Below are 16,551 nucleotides of genomic sequence, written 5' to 3' on the forward strand. Positions count from 1 at the left end.
GGACATGTTTACTTATTAAATAGAAATGACAACAATTATCACTACCTAATTTACAAGGTTGTTAGGAAGAACACATGAGTTATTGCTCATATGAACACATTGTAACTAAAAAAAGCTATAAGTTTAAACTATTCTTTTTTTTATTAATAAATCCATGTACCTAATAAGACAAAAGTTCTCTGAGGTTAAAACATTCCCACAAACATACAACTACTGGATTTGGATTTGTAAGGCCTTTTTCAAACTTATTTTTTCTTAATTTAAAAACCATGTTGAATTATATGACATACATATACATATTAGTTTATGATTTGCAATGAATAAAACTATTAACAAGCAACTAAGTCATTCTGGTTTGCAACAACAAAGCCTTACCCTTACATAGAAAATAAAATTAAGCACACTAAGCAAATACTCCTGCTTTAAAAAAGTAATGTTAATAATTAAAAGTGTGGCAAAAGGGTTATAAGATTATTTTAACAATGAAAATAATTAAAAATCTAAATATGTATCCTATAATCTTCAAAAATATGGGCTATAAAGGTCATAAATACTTTAATAAAATGGGGGAAAACTAGATCAATATGGTTAAAAAGTAACTATCTCTACCTCTAGTTGAAAATTTCACAAAAGGGCCTATTTTTTATTATAAATAATTTGCCAGAAGCAGAAAGGATATCTATCCTAGATCAGATATATCTGAAACCATCAACTGACCTTTAAGGCAAAAGTAATGAACTTATAGACCCAAAACATTTTAGGTCTAAGCTTAATTTAATTCTGCTCTGGCCCAGAAAATCAATTTTTTCTTAGACAATTTATATTATATTATATTGCTCCACAAAAGAAAATGAAAGTACCCTGCTATACTTCCTTGTGACCCTCATGGAAGAAGGTCTCTACCTCCATCTGCAGACCACAGTTTGAGGCTATTACCCATGTGATACAAGATTCTTGATCACACTTCTACTGACCAGACAGTAAGTCTAAACAAACACCCTTCGCTGATAAATTCTAGAGTACATTATAATAATTTCAAAAGAAAAGTGAATTTGAATAACTTTTTTCACTAATATAAATGGATCTGAACAAAATTTTCTACCCTGACGTGAGAACTGACAAATATGAACAAAGTAGACACATTCTTTTACTTGTGCAGAAACAGATTATTTTTGCCAAGACCCAAACCATATAAAAGATGCGAAATTAAATTCATTCAAATTAGCTCTGAGATCTCACTGATGTAAGCACTTTCTCCAAAAGCACAGCTAGATCTATCCACTTACTTACAGTAGAGCAACTCAAATTTTTGGGTCTCTGTATTCCTTTATACTCTTAAAAATTGAGATCCACTGCCCCCAAGAATTCTCATTTATTTAGAATCTGGCAATTGATATTTACTATATTTAAAATTAAAACTTCTTAGTATTTTGTGAAAATAGTTTTTACCTTGTGGATCCCCTGAAATAGTCTCATAAACCCCCTATATCTCCATCCCTCAGTTTCTCCAGATCACACTTTGAAAAACACTGATTTAGGGCATTGAAACCAATTCCAAAAAAAAGAACCCATAACTCTTTAAAAACTGATGCTGAATAGACAATGTATTGAAATATTAAAGTATGCTGCATAATGTTCTAATTTTGACTTTCATGTCATTAACATCACAAACATATTATATAATCAAATTCCATATTGTCACAACTTTAATTAGTCAATCAACTAAGGCGCCAATCAGATAGTTGGTGACTACCCCCTGTGTAAACTACAAAATGATCATGACTGATTTTATATAATAGACAGATAAATAATTAACTGCTCCCCATTAATAGCTTTTTGCCTACTGTATGGCACTTAGAGAACCAATTAAAGGTTAGGCAATGTATGCCTAGAATGAATTTTAATAAGCAATGCTACCACAATTTAAATATTGCCTTTGTTTACATAACTATATATTATGTATGTATTTATAGCATGGAATTTTTCTAGTTCTAAAATATAATAAAAGACAATGGTGTTATTAATATAATTAATAATATGTTAACAGCATAAATTAATGACTAAAATACACTAAGTTTTCAATCAATCAACAAGCATTTATTAACTGCCTACTATATGCCAGGCACTATGAGAGACTCTAGAGGCTTTCAAACAGAATGTTTTTGAATTACTATTCTTTTCTTCAAGTTCTTAGGATAATTACTTAACTCTTTCACAACTCTTTTTTAAAATGTGGAATCCCTATACTTATCTGCATGCATATATATCTATGTATGTTGTGTGTAGATATGTATGTATATGTATACATACAAAATACATATATATGTATATAGAAATAAATATTCAAATAGTATTTTGAGGTACCTATCTACTTTTAAGTTTTAGCAAAACAATGTACACACAATAAGAAAAATAATTTGAATTTTAAATTAAACTCTAAAAAATTCTGACAATAAATTTAAAAAGGCTAAATATAAATACATTCAAATATAAAATGTGCATACACACACACACACACACACACACACACACACACACACACACACACACAAATAAATCATTTCTAATGTATTCAAGAAGTTTCATGCTACTTACCTTTGGTGGCAAAAGTAAATGTTCCCATGCATGAATCAAGCTCTCCACAATTCCTTCTCCAAACAAACCTGCATCGACAGTTTCTGTTACAACTAGGGAAACTCTATAGAATGATTTTTTAAAGATATATGTAAGTTATTTAAATGATGCAATTAAAATATATGTGTAATTTATCTCTCTCAAATGCTCTCTTGTATAAGAACATAAAATAGCTACTATTCAAAATTTTGTCATAAGTACCATTACTGCTACAAATTAAGAATGGATTTCTTTGTTAACATGGTATAATTTTTTTTTACACTTAAAACACTCTAAAAATTTCATTAAAGTTTAGTTTAATACTTTAATATGATTCAAAAATTGGATTAATGGCATAGAATGTATGCCCCTACTCCTAAATATTTTCATGATGATAGTAGAATAAGAAATCTGTCACAACAATCCTATGGGGCAGGTAATGACATCTTAATTATTCCATTTTATAAATGAAGCAATTGGCTCAAAAAGTGTGACAGTCGGACAGTCAGTAATGGTCAATGCTAAGATTCAAAGAAATATATTTATATTTATAGACATACATTTAGACATTTAGATATTTCTCCCAAAAGAATATAAGTTAATTCAGAGCCAGGATCTTTACATTTTTTTATCCTTGTATGTTCAGTACCTGGGCATAGGATCTAAGGTACAGTGGACACAATAAATATTTGGTAATTGATTCCATAGTTTTATTGTACCTTTGAAATCTCATTTCACATCGCTCTCCTTGGTACACACTGAAACACCATCCTACCCACTGGCTTTCTTTCTGTTCCTCATGGTTAACACTACAAATTCTCGCCCTTTCCTTTCAGATGCTCCTTCAAGATTTGGCTCTAGCACTACCTCTATACAGCAGTCCAGTGTATCATTCTCAAATCACCTTGTATCAATCATGTGAATGAATACCTATATATTACATGTTATCTTATTTTTCTTTGTATTCCCAATACAGACTCTGGCACATAGCTAGTTTTAATGAACTGACTGATCAAATGTTCCAAAGTAACAAGAATGAGTAATATTTCATAGAAAATTGAGCTACTGGGGGTTGAAATGTTTATAATAAGTTTTTGCAAAAATGCTACTTAAAAATTGTTGCATTTTATGTACCACTATTTGTTGCACAGAATAAAGAGGTAGAAAAATTCTATGAAGAAATTTCAGGGCCCTTCCAAATTAAATCAACATGTAATATAAATTCAGTTACTTTATTATAAAGATAGGAATAGGTTAAAGATTACAAGAAAGATACTGGACAATGCAGAATAGGAATAAGGAATAAAAGAGGAAGCCATTCCACAATTGATAATGGGAAAAGGAAAGGACTGAGTTTTTAAAGAAATCAAAGCTATCACTAATGGTGTGAAATTGTGCGCCCAACTGACTAACAATTATAGATATACAAATCAAAGCAACCCTAGGATTCTACCTCACAACCTCAGACTGGCAATGATGACAAAACTGGAATTAAAAATGTTGGAGAATCTGTAGGAAAACAGGCACACTAATGCACTTTTGTAGGAGCTGTGAACTGGTAACAGCCATTCAGGAGAGCAAGTTAGAACAATGTCCCCAAATCTCTAAACTATATTACACTTGGACCTTGCCTCTACCCCAAAGAAAGCAAAGAGAAAAAAAGACAGAGCAATAACTACTTTGTCAGTAAGAAAAAACTGAAATTAGGGAGATGCCTATCCATAGAAGAATAGTGCCTCCCGTCCCATTAACAAGTTGCCTATACATTTGTCACTTTAGCAGATTTCCAAAAACTCAAGAGTAAGAAATGGAAAAGATTTTAGAGGGCACAGGCTCCAACACCCTCATTTTACAGAAGAGGAGGCTGAGGGACAAAGCAGTTAAATGACTTGCCCAGTCATAGCCAATGGCTGAGGTGAGACCTGAGCTTTGCCAAGAATTTTCAGACTTTCTGGTTTCAGAACTCATTCAACTATGGCTCTGAAGTCAGGGGGAACCTGAGGTCAAATTTGGCCCCAGAAACTTAACTAGCTGTGTGATGCTGGTCAAGTCACTTAACCTCAACTACCTCACCCCACAAAAAAATGTAATGAAGAGCTCTTCCCACAAAGCTTTTGTTTCTATGAATGAAAGCTATGACATTTACCACATTAGAAACGAAAAGGTCTTCATGTTAAGAAAACGGTTTTGGTGGCTCTCTTCAACAATGAGATGAACCAAATCAGTTCCATTTGTTCAATAATGAATAGAACCATCTACACACAGCAAAAGAACTCTGGGAAATGAGTATGAACTACTCCATAGTATTTCCAATGCCTCTGTTTTTGTCCACTTGCATTTTTTATTTCCTTCTCAGGTCAATTTTACATTATTATAAAGTCCGATTCTTCTTGTACAGCAAAATAACTGTATAAATATGTATACATATATTGTATTTAATTTATACTTTAACATATTTAACATGTATTGGTCTACCTGCCATCTTGGGGAGGGAATGGGAAAGAGGGGAAAAGTTGGAACAGAAGGTTTTACAAGGCTCAATGCTGAAAAATTACCCATGCATATATCTTGTAAATAAAAAGCTATTAAAAAAAAAAAAAAAAAAGAAAGAAAGAAAGAAAGTTTACTCCAGTTGGAAGGACCTGACATGAATATTAAGGAAGACAAAAAATTAAAATTAAAACATTTAGTTCCTTCAACAATGACATAAATCACTCCTTGGAAAATTGTATTATTTTAGTTGGTAGCATGTAATGAAGAGAAAAAAAAGGGGGGGATTAAGAAAAAAAAGAAAATGGTTTTGACCTCAAAGCCCCCATGACAGAGTGGGCAAGGCCTTTGGGGTCCCCAGGGTATTGCATCCCATGGAAGGCAGCCTTGCCCTCCTGAGCTTGGAGCTGGTCTCTCACTCACTGCTGGTCTCAGCTTCCTCACCCATAAAATGAGCTCAGAAAGGAAAGAGCCAAGCCCTCCGGGACTTCTGCCAAGAAGCCCCTCAACTGGTCCCCAAGAGTCAGACATGGCTGCATGACAACAACAGAGAAATATTTCCCTGCACCTGCACACAATAATTAAGAGAACAAAGAGAAACCATGGTCGAGTGGAAAGAGGAACCACCTCTGACATACATCAGCTTAGTGACCACAACTAAGTCTATTCAGGGCTGGGGATACTCTCGAAGGCAGAATGTTACAAATGAGCTGAGCTGATTTCTTGGTGAAGACAATTTTTAAACTGGGGATTTATCTCAACAGAAAAAAGTATCACAGATATAGACTTCTTCCTGTCCCCATCTTCCTCCCCCCACAAATTAAGGTCCTACAACCATGTTCAAAGTCACAATATGTTCTAAGCCATCTTTCCAAGTTTGCTATATATAACTCTCTTGACATATTAAAAAGACCTGTCCAACTGAATTTCTTTCTTTTCCTGATTCATGACATCTTGTCTTCCACCTCTGGACCTTCCCAGAACATGTCCCCTACATCAGAAATGAAGGATGTCCAAGGGCAGCTCCCTCTCTTAGGATCCCAATTCAAACTCTTCTTACATGACCTATTCCCTGATCTTCCTAGTAGCTTCTTCCTCAAAGTGTATTGCATTTATTTTGTACATCTTTTACACATAGTCAACAGAATTTAAGATCCTTGAAGGCAAGGCTATTTCCTAATTGTCTTGATCTCCCCAGCACCAAGCATAGTTCTTGGCACCTACCAAGCACTGAACAAATACCTGAGGATTGATAAATTTTTCAATTGGTGAGATGACCTTTATGATTCAATTAGGACACTATCTATCCAAATGTTTTCAACAATTATCCAACCCAATACATGTTTTAAAACTTCCTTAAAAAACAACTACTGGTAATGCAGGAACATTAATAACAGTGACAGAGTATAAGAAGCTTTTATCAAGTTTTATTTTATTACCACAGTCTCCAAAGGCTATCAATGTTTGTAATAATGCTTTTTTTAACCAAGCATTTAAGAAGATGCTCAACAAGAATATAAAAAGATTAATGCCAAGTCAAATAAAATGATATGAATGAATATAAATTCCTCAAGTGCTGAGTCTTAGTGCTCCCAGCAGCAAGAAGAATGGACACATTAGTCAAAAATTCACTTCTCTGCTTCCAGAGATAAAGCAGAGTTATGGATAAGGACAAATAGATAGATATATAGATAACAGAGAGAACTATATATATAAAATGGATAGGTCTGACAAGCTACCTAGACCTTTACCTCCAGCAATTGCAGTGCCTGGTATATAATAGGCATTTAATAAGCGCTTATTGACTGACTTATCTGAAAGATATGATGACAGGAAGTTAAAGGAAGAATCACAGCTGAACAGACAATCATAGCAATTATCCAATTCCCTCATTTTTCAAATAAGAAAAGTGAACTGAGGCATGTTTCTAACTCACATTTAAAAGCAATTCCTTTATAATAATACTATGAAGGAGATAAAATCTATGAGAACCTATTACAGTAAAAGAAGAAAGAGTAAAACTCAAAATTTCTGAATCTCAATCAAAGCTCTAATATACTACACTAAATTTCATAGGTCAAAGCTTCTACAGCTGTGGGACAAGACTCCCCATTGGGGCAGTATAATTGAATGTGGGGGTTGTGAAAATTTTGGCAATAGTAAAAGGTTTATTAACATGTAACAACCACAAATTAAAAATCAAACATGTAATGAATCCAAGATGTTTCTGGCAGTGTGTGCCCAACTTCAGTGCAGTGAACACACAAGAAGATATACCATGTACCACGCAATGCACGAACATAGCCAGAACCATCTCGGCTCAGATTCAAGACAAGGTCACCTAAAAATTTCTCAAGTGAAAAAGGAGTCATGAGTGGGAAAAGTTTGCATAAGTAAGACACTGATCAGAACATATGACTAGGATGGGATCAAAATGATCAGGTAGGCCTCAACCAGGTTATTTTTAAAGTAGCCAGAAGTCCCAGATCAAAAAGCAAATCTATTACAACATCTTCCTCTAAGGTCACTTAAGGCTTAGAAATTTATATTTGATCGATTTTTGATTTTACATGTATAACTTATTTCATATTGTTTGATGTCCTAAGGAAGATGGAGATAAGGGAGGGAGGGAGAAAAAATCTAGAACTCACAATCACAAATAAATGAATGTTCAAATCTATACAGGTAATTGGAAAATCAGAATATACTGGAAAGAGAAAATCAAAACAAAACATTTGGTAAATTTTCCCAGCCCTCCCAATTTAAAGCTTGTTTTTAGATTCACTAGATGTTAATTCATGTGACTTTAAAAAAAAAAAGTTAGATTTCTCCTCAAGACCTTTACAAAATAATACAGTTAATATATTTTTATAAAGAACATTGTACTTATACTTTTCTCTTTTAAAAAAAAAATAGTTATTTCTTTTTATTTGGAACATAAACCTAGACTATTTTCACAACTTAACTTTTAAAAAACAGATAGTGACTTAAAAAGTACTAAAGAACATGCACGACAGTACCTCTCAGGAATGTGCTTAGGAACAGCTATATCAAGAGACTTCATATGTAATAATTTGATCCCTGTTTCCATCTTGTTTGCTGCCACTATGTCACAAGCGAGCTCATACATGGTCTTGGACAGCTCACAGGCATAGACACGGTGTGCACCAGCATTTTTAGCAAACATGCTATAGAGGAAAAAAATCCATCAGAAAAAAAAAAAAGTCAAGCAATAAAAATTTGTTTTCTTTTCAAATTAAGGAAGTTACACTATTTAAGAACATAACTTTTTCCTTAAATTTAGGTTCACTTTGTATTTTGCCATCAATGCTAATAAATAATCAGGTCAGTTTGAAACTACTTTAAGTTAGGATATCGGAGATAATAACTAGGTAACACAAAAGAAATACCCTTAAAATGATAATTCCAAAAGAGTTAACACTAGTATAGGAAGAAAAAAATCTCATTCTTGAACATAAAACTTTAAAAGATAATAAAAATCTACACATATTACAATGATGACAAACCTTAATATTCCAGTTCCTGCTCCAATATCCAGTACAGTCTTGCACCCTAAGCGAACCACCTTTTGGATTGCTGAATGGTATGTCATATTCCTCTTGATGTCATTAAGCATGATAAAGTGCCAACGTTCCACCAGCCAGTTTGCAACACGATAAAAATTCTCCTTTGCATCAATGTAGTCAGGATTTAGCTTTACTGCTTTGTGGAAATACCCAGCTGCTTCATCTCTAAAGCCCATTCTAGCAGTGAAATGATAAACAAAAAATATTTAGCTATCTGCTCTTAGCTCTACAGACATCTGGATAGCCCTCCCACTTCATTCTAAATGCTACTCTTCCAGCCCCACCTTCTTCATGAAACTTTTCTTGGTTACTACAAACCCTAGCAATACATCCCTTCCAGTTCTTCAATTATACTTAAACTTATAGCAAATGATTTAAAATTAAATCTCATATTGTTATTTAATGCTATCCCGCATGTTAATCTTATTTCCACAAATAGTTAGCCATTAGTATCAGGGGCTACATCATGGTCTTCATGTTATCCTCAGTACCCAAGCACAATTCTAAGAAAACAGTATTGTACAATTGAGTAATCAATACTCACTGATTGTTTGGTAAAGCTTACGATATGATTAAATACCACCCCCAAACAGCCATGATTAGCCTGTTGAATTGGAAATGATCCCCTTCTCAATAACTTCACAGGTCTCTTCAATTAGCCTTGGTAAATAAAGTAACCAAGTCATCACTCAGTTTTCTGTTGTAGCTGCAAAGTTAATTTGGGAAAAAAAAAAAGGAACCTACATGAGAGCTGTAAAAATCAACATTAAGTTTAAATTACAACAGTACAGCTTTGAGGGGGGAAATTTATTAAAATATGTCAGAGAATCACAGAACTTGAAATAAAAATAGAAGAGACCTTAAAGAGACCTTCCTTATAGTCCAGGGAGGTTCTTAAACTGAGGTCTGAGAACATTTGAAGAAAAATTTTATAATTGTTTTAATATAATTGGTTTCTCTCTCTTTGGGGGCAGAGGGATGTTATGTTTTTGGTGAGGCAAATAGGGTTAAGTGACTTGCCCAGTTGGTAATTCTTAAGTATCTGAGGTCACATTTGAACTCAGGTTCTCCTGACTCCAGAATCAATGCTATATCCACTGTGCCATTTAGCTGCCCCCAGTTTCTTTTGTAATACTATGAATTTTATTTATGCATTTAAAAACATTATTTTGAGGAGTCATTCACTGGAGTTTCAAAAGAATCCATGTCACACAAAAAGGTCAATGTGACCCAATGTCTTTTAACAGAAAAAGACAATGACATTAAGGGAGTCACAATGATTTACCCATGTGGTACAGTAGTGTCTTAAATCAATTTCAATCAGTTAGTCAGTATTTATTAAGCATCTACTTTGTGCCAGGAACTGTGTTAAGCACTGGGGATACAAAAAGATAGCTGTTTTAAAAACTGGTTAATAGAAATTTAGTTACATATAGTAATTATTAACAAATTTTTTTCCTATTTGTTCATTTTTATTTTTATTTACCTTTGCTAGGTTCTTATTTATATATCTGAATGTTGAAACCTGGTAATGGAAGTTAAAATAACTCATTCTTAAAATAAAAAGATTTACTGCCATACCTCATGATGTTAATATATCTAACTAAATAAAGATTCTACTTTTTGAAACTATATATAATTTTAAAGTAATATTTTTCATATATATTTTAATAGTTACATCAAAAAAAGTAACAAATTTTATGCATCTACAAATTACATTGTAAATTGTAATATTGAAATACCATCATCATTAAGTCAAACTGACTCATGCTAATGAGTAAAAGTATTCTTGATACTATGGGCCATTTGATAGAATATTATCTTTCTTAACTAAATCAAGAATTATACTGACAACCATTCAAAGACGACTTCATTTCCTTCATTTTAAAGTAGAAACAGAAAGTATATATGATTTTAAAAATTAAAGATAAAATTAAGGTTTGTTTTCTCTATGCTCATTGTTTTAAGGAAATAGGTAACTATAGGACAAAATGTGCTACAAAAAAAGCATTTTTACTTTATATGCAAATATCTTCTTATTGCTAATGGACAAAAAAAAACTAGCTTTTTCTCTCATTTAAAATGGAAAACCTCCCATTAAACCCACTAAACCCAAATATAGAACTTAAAGAAATGATCCTCTTCTTGACCAAGGAAAAAAGGTCATTTCCCCATAAAGAAATGTAGTAACTTGTATAACATTTTTTTCTTCAGAATAAATTGCTAAATTAATTTAACATTTGAAAAGTGATAAAGCTTTCATGTTCTCAACTATGACTACCATCTTTAACACTAATCCAATTATGTCTCCCTTTCTAGTCATAACTTAGTTCCTTGCTACCTCTTGACTCCTCTCTACACTGAGTATGATCCAGTGACATTGGCCTCTTTGCTAGTCATTAAATAAGACACTCTGCCTCTGGACTCCATGCATTTTCAACATCTGTCTTCCAGGCCTGGAATACTCCTCTTTTGTCTCCTGATTTTCCTCGCATCTTTCAAGTCTCAGCTAAAAGTCTATCTTCTGTAAAAATCCTTTCCTAATCTTCTCTAATGCTAGCATTTTCCCACTAAGATTACCTTCCATCTACCCTGTATGTTTTATTTGTACACTGTATGTTTTATTTGTACATAGTTGTCTGCCACGCTGTCTCTCCTGATTTGAAAGTGAGCTGGAAGAAAGGGCTATTTTTGCCTTTCTCTGTATCCCCAGGACTTAGCATAGAGCCTGCCATATATAAAGGGCTTCATGTTTCTTCACTGAACAGCAGAAATGCACCTAAAATCACAAATCAGCATTATGAATAATTTTTTAAAAAGGAGAACAAGAAAATAATTCTCTACAATGGAATAAAAACTATGGCTGTACCATGCATGAAGAACTCTGCATTCAAATACCACAATATCAGTATTAATCCCAAAGATATGCACACACACATTTGGAGGGAGCACAAGGGAAAATTCATGAAAAAAATAAATAAATAAAAATAAAAGATAAAAATAAAATAGAGCTTACAGGGTTTCATCTAAAAAAAGAAAAGAAAAAATTTTAAACAAGTTCCTGTTCTGTTATTTTCAGTCACATCTGACTCTCTATGACCCCATTTGGGTGCTTCTCCAACTCATTTTACAGATGAGGAAACAGGCAAATAGAGTTAAGTGGCTTAGGCAGAGTCACGTAGCTAACATCTGAGGCCAGATTTGAACTCTGGAAGATGAGCCTCCCTGAATCCAGGCCAGAAACTCTATCTGCTGAGCCACTAAGCAGAGCTATCAAAAAGTGGAATGTGCTTCCTGGAGAGATAGAGGACAATTTTCCCTTCCTTGGAAGTCCTTCAATCATCATGTTGTATGTTACAGAGAACACTGTATATAAACTGGACTGTACAGCTGCTGTGATCCCTTTCTACTCTTGATATATGTTTCTGGCAAATGTAGTCTCCGGGTTCTTATCCTTCCCACCAAGAAAATCAGACAATTCATGATACCAAATACTCTCAAATCTTTCAAATTCAAAAGTAGTAAGTTAACAATTTTTGTGTGTGTGTGCTTTTTTTTTTTTCACTCCTATACCAAAAATTAAACATCTCAGTAAAACAACAAATGGGAAACAGGAATCATTATGCTATACTCAAATCATTTTTTCTTCAATTGTTTTGACTATATTAATAATTTAACACTACTGAATAGAACCATGTTTTTGAAATAACAAACCTGAACAGATGTTCCCCAATACTGTTACAAATCACTTCATCATCAGGAAAAAGTTCCAAGGCCTGCTCATAACAACCAAATAAGTCTTGTACTCGATTCAGAGAATCCAATTCTTCCGCCCACTTGAGGAGGGTATACTGAAAGGTTTCCTTTACAAGAGGAAAAATATTTATCAGTAAAACAAAGTCCATATATAATGTTAAATTTAGGATTTCAGAGAATTCAAATGTTTAACAAAAGCACTACCTTAAATTGCACTTCTTCAAAGTTTCACACAAGAAAATGAAAATGATTCAGTTCTCTTATCTACAGTTATGAATATGTATTCCACATTGATTACAACAGAATATGAAAAATTTGCACATGGATACAAGTGTCATGTATATATTCCATTTTGTCTCATGCATGTCTATTATACTATCACAGAGTTAGAGCACAAAGAAACTGAAGACTCCATCTACTCCAAGTCCCTCCTCATTTTATACAAGAGGAATCAAGACCCAGACACAGGAGTAACTTATCCAAGGTCACAAGGTAATAAAATAGTAGGGCCTAGAATTTGTGTTACTACTAAATGCCAAACACAAATGTTAAGTCTATTTTAAATAACTGTTATTCTGTTCTTTGTAAGACATCACCCTACCTAACCTCCCTGAAATAAAAAAAAAAAAAGTCCTCTCTTGTTTCAAATAAGCATATTCAAACAATATAAATGCACATTAGACATGATTCAAAACATATAACTTATTTTGCATCTAACTTCCATCACTTCTTTAAAAGGCACATATAGTAGCCTCCATTATGAGGTAGAATTGTTACTGATCGATACTGTTAAGCCTTTCAAAATTGTTTCTCTACAATGTTAAGTTACTGTATAAATTATTCTCGTTCTGTTCTCTGCATTGGTTTATGTCACTCTTCCAATATTTCTCTAACTCAATTCATCTCTTCTGTAAGTTCTTATGTTAAGCAATATCCCATTACATTCATATACTATTTGTTTAGTCATTCCCCAACTGATGGGCCAGCCCTGAACCAATGCTTCATCTTTATAGTTGTCTTCGGATAGTATTTTAAGACAAGGAAAATGACTTTGCATTTTTGGTATTCCTCTTTATGTGTATTTTACCCAGGAGCAATGCAATCAACTGGAGAACAGGGCCTCTCATTTTTGTCCTTGTACCTCTATTCCCTGGCACATAATAGACACATAGACTTGTTGAATCAAATCGTTAAGTTCTACCCTGTGCCTTATCATGGCATATAAATACTAAGAAAATTAAGCCAACAGAGTTCAAAATGTCTTCCAAGCTGGAAAAGCTCTCAGGACAGACCTGGCTGTTTAACACATCCCGTGCCAGCCTCATTATAGGACCCATTTAGCTAAGTGCATTCCCTGAAGGCCAGAGATCTTAACATGAAACTCTGGCCACAAGTCAGGGTAAGGTATGAAGAGCCCACACCACTGAGATGACAGGTGCTTAGTTACTTTGGAAGCAGTAAATATTTTTAATCCAGACCTAAATCTTACTTAGAACTTTAAATTTTATACCATACAAATAATTTGCTTTTTTTTTGTTTGTGATGTACCCAATTTAGACGATAATTTCTCAGTGTTTTGTCATCCATTCAGACGGATTTTTCATTGTAGATGTGAAGAAAATGAGCGTGTATTTATCTTACTGAACCAGACCTTAAATCAATTGTATTTTTTTTAGCTTTTGAATATTTAGGTGACAGTTTGCTCTTTGATATGATACATACTTTGCTTAGCTGCCAATGTATTAGCAGTGGACATCAATCATTAGAAAATGCTCTTTTGGGGCAGCTAGGTGGCGCAGTGGAGAGAGCACCAGCCCAGAATTCAGGAGGACCAGAGTTCAAATCTGGTCTCAGACACTTAACACTTCCCTGCTGTGTGACCCTGGACAAGTCTCTTAACCTCAATTGCCTCAGCAAAAAAAAATAAAAAATAATAATAATATAATAATAATAATATACTATAGAAAGAAAGAATTTTTGTTTTTTGTCTTTTTTTTCAGTAAGCATAGTACAGTACAATTCTGGATCGTTCCTCAAGTACACACCGGCTCACCTAATGGTCATTTGTGTTTTAGATCCCTGCAAGACTTAAAACTTAAGAAGTTCCGTTTTGCAGATGTTAAGGGACATGACGGCTACTCCATCCCAGTTTCTTAAACCATGGGTGGAGACCTCCGAAATTATTTATTATCAGGAAACGTTCTACTTGTAAAGATTTCTCAGGGGAACACGGGGCTCAGTGAAAGACGTTTAAGAAGGCCCCGTCTGCACAGAGATAACTGGAGGAGATGTCTGCGGTATAGAAATGGAACAGGGATCTAACAGAAGGGGGGGTAACTGGAAGGTAACAGGCAGAAGGGGCTTTCCGGAGAGCCTGGCTGCTGTTGACAGTGAAGGAGCCAGACCTCACATTTTACGCGAGGCCTAGGGCTGTGCAGCGGCTTTTCCGAAGTTCTACAACCAGTATCGCTCGGGCCGCAATAAGAGGCCCCAGAGCTCAAGTCCCCTCGTCAGTTAACCCCGCGGGAGGGGGCAGGGGCGGGTTCTGGGGCCATTCTCCAGCTCGAAGCCGGGAGCGCGGGGAAGCTCCCCGAGGGCAGACAGCGGGCGCCGAGGGCTTCCTCCGGGCCCTGGGAGCGGCCAGACTGGCGCTCACCTTGACGTCGTCCCGCAGCTCGGGCGCCAGACTGAGCACCAGCAGGTAGTGCGCGTAGGCCGTGCCGAAATCCCGGCCGGCCAGACAGTGCTGAGCGCTCTGCAGCGAGCGGGACACCAGCTCGGTCCGGCCGGCCTCCTGCCCGCCCCGGCCCCCGCCCCGCGAGCGCGGCATGTTCGCAATCCCTCGCAGAGAGCGACGCCGGGGTCAAGGTCAAGCCGGGCTGGTCCTCCGCGGAGACTTTTCGACTTCCGGCTGCGGCGCCTCGTCCTCCTCTAATCCAGAAGAAAGAGACGCCCAGAACGAAGAAGGGAAAAGCGGAAAACATAAAAACGAAGTACTTCCGGCGTATACGTCAACGTCCGCCTCTCTTACGTCAGGCGCACGTTACGTCCCCACGGCCTGGAGGCGTGAGGTGCTTCTCAGCTCAGCGCCGCGCTTGCGCGTTGCGCATGCCTTTGCCTCAGCCACTCTTTCCACATTGCCCCTCCCTCCCTTTCTTCCAAAGCTCAGACCACAGACTCGGAAGACCTGCAGGTTTCTTGTGTCTCAATTTTTTTCCCTCTGCTTTTACTAGCCTACTGCGCAAGCGTCACTCCAGAGTCTGAGGCAGCGCCTCTTACCTCTACTAGTCTAGAAAACTCCGTTCTCGCACGAGCGCTACACTAATGTCTTGTAGGACTCTTGGGGGAAAGTGACTCCAACTCATAGACACCTTTTGAGAAGCGAATAGGATGTGATTTTTCTTTCATTGACCAACCTCCCTAAGTCTCCGTTTGCCTCTACTTGTCTTAGAATGATTGGAAGTAGCAATTGTTGCTGTTTTGGCCAGAAACCCTAAGGATCTCATCCTCTCAGATAGATTCATCTTTATTTATTTATTGAAGTATTATTTATTTTTTATTATTATTTTATTTATTTATAATATTTATTATAGTTATTTAAATATTATTCATTTATTTCATTTTTATATCATTTTACATTTAGGTCATTTTTTGCCTCATTTTTTACCTGGCCTTAATCAGTGAAGGGGCATTGCCTCTGTCAAACTGAGACCTGTTAGGTCTCCCCCTGGGGGCAGGGAGGTGGCGCAGTGGATAGAGCACCAGCCTTGAATTCAGGAGGACCTGAGTTCAAATCTGCTCTCGGATACTTAACACTTCCTAGCTGTGTGACCCTGGGCAAGTCACTTAACCCCAGCCTCAGGAAAAAAAAAAAAAAAAAAAAAAAAAAGGTCTCCCCCTGTATCCATCTCTATTTCCAGTTGTCCTGATCTATATCTGGCTCTTATAGTTTCCTGAGAAATTGATTGTAAAATTTTCATTTTCAGCATTTACACCTAAGAAGTGGGGGAAAGCTATGTATCAGGGTGTGATGTATTGTTTCACTTAAAGTGATAAGGAAAATATTAATAATTGAAAATTAAAAGTGTTTCAGGTGCATATTAAT

The 16,551-nt window shown here is 35.5% G+C and overlaps 1 protein-coding gene across 3 annotated transcripts in view; it reads right to left on the bottom strand.

Moving 5' to 3' along the window:
* PRMT9 (protein arginine methyltransferase 9) overlaps positions 1–15,466 on the bottom strand; it is a 39,672-nt gene extending 24,206 nt beyond the window's left edge. The window contains exons 1-5 of one of the 3 annotated variants that reach the window (XM_074274782.1): positions 15,103–15,466; positions 12,405–12,553; positions 8,631–8,867; positions 8,124–8,291; positions 2,596–2,698 (exon numbers count right to left, since the gene is read on the bottom strand). In XM_074274782.1, coding sequence (XP_074130883.1) covers positions 2,596–2,698; positions 8,124–8,291; positions 8,631–8,867; positions 12,405–12,553; positions 15,103–15,276 — 831 coding nt within the window. In that variant the 5' untranslated portion in view covers positions 15,277–15,466. Of the gene's footprint in view, positions 1–2,595; positions 2,699–8,123; positions 8,292–8,630; positions 8,868–9,234; positions 9,368–12,404; positions 12,554–14,499; positions 15,073–15,102 lie in introns of those variants that run through there. The other 2 variants (XM_074274784.1, XM_074274785.1) reach the window with 2 other exon arrangements.
* Between the last annotated feature and the right edge of the window lie 1,085 nt (positions 15,467–16,551).

This window comes from Sminthopsis crassicaudata, chromosome 6, assembly GCF_048593235.1.
Source record: "Sminthopsis crassicaudata isolate SCR6 chromosome 6, ASM4859323v1, whole genome shotgun sequence".
NCBI classification, from domain to species: Eukaryota; Metazoa; Chordata; class Mammalia; order Dasyuromorphia; family Dasyuridae; genus Sminthopsis; species Sminthopsis crassicaudata.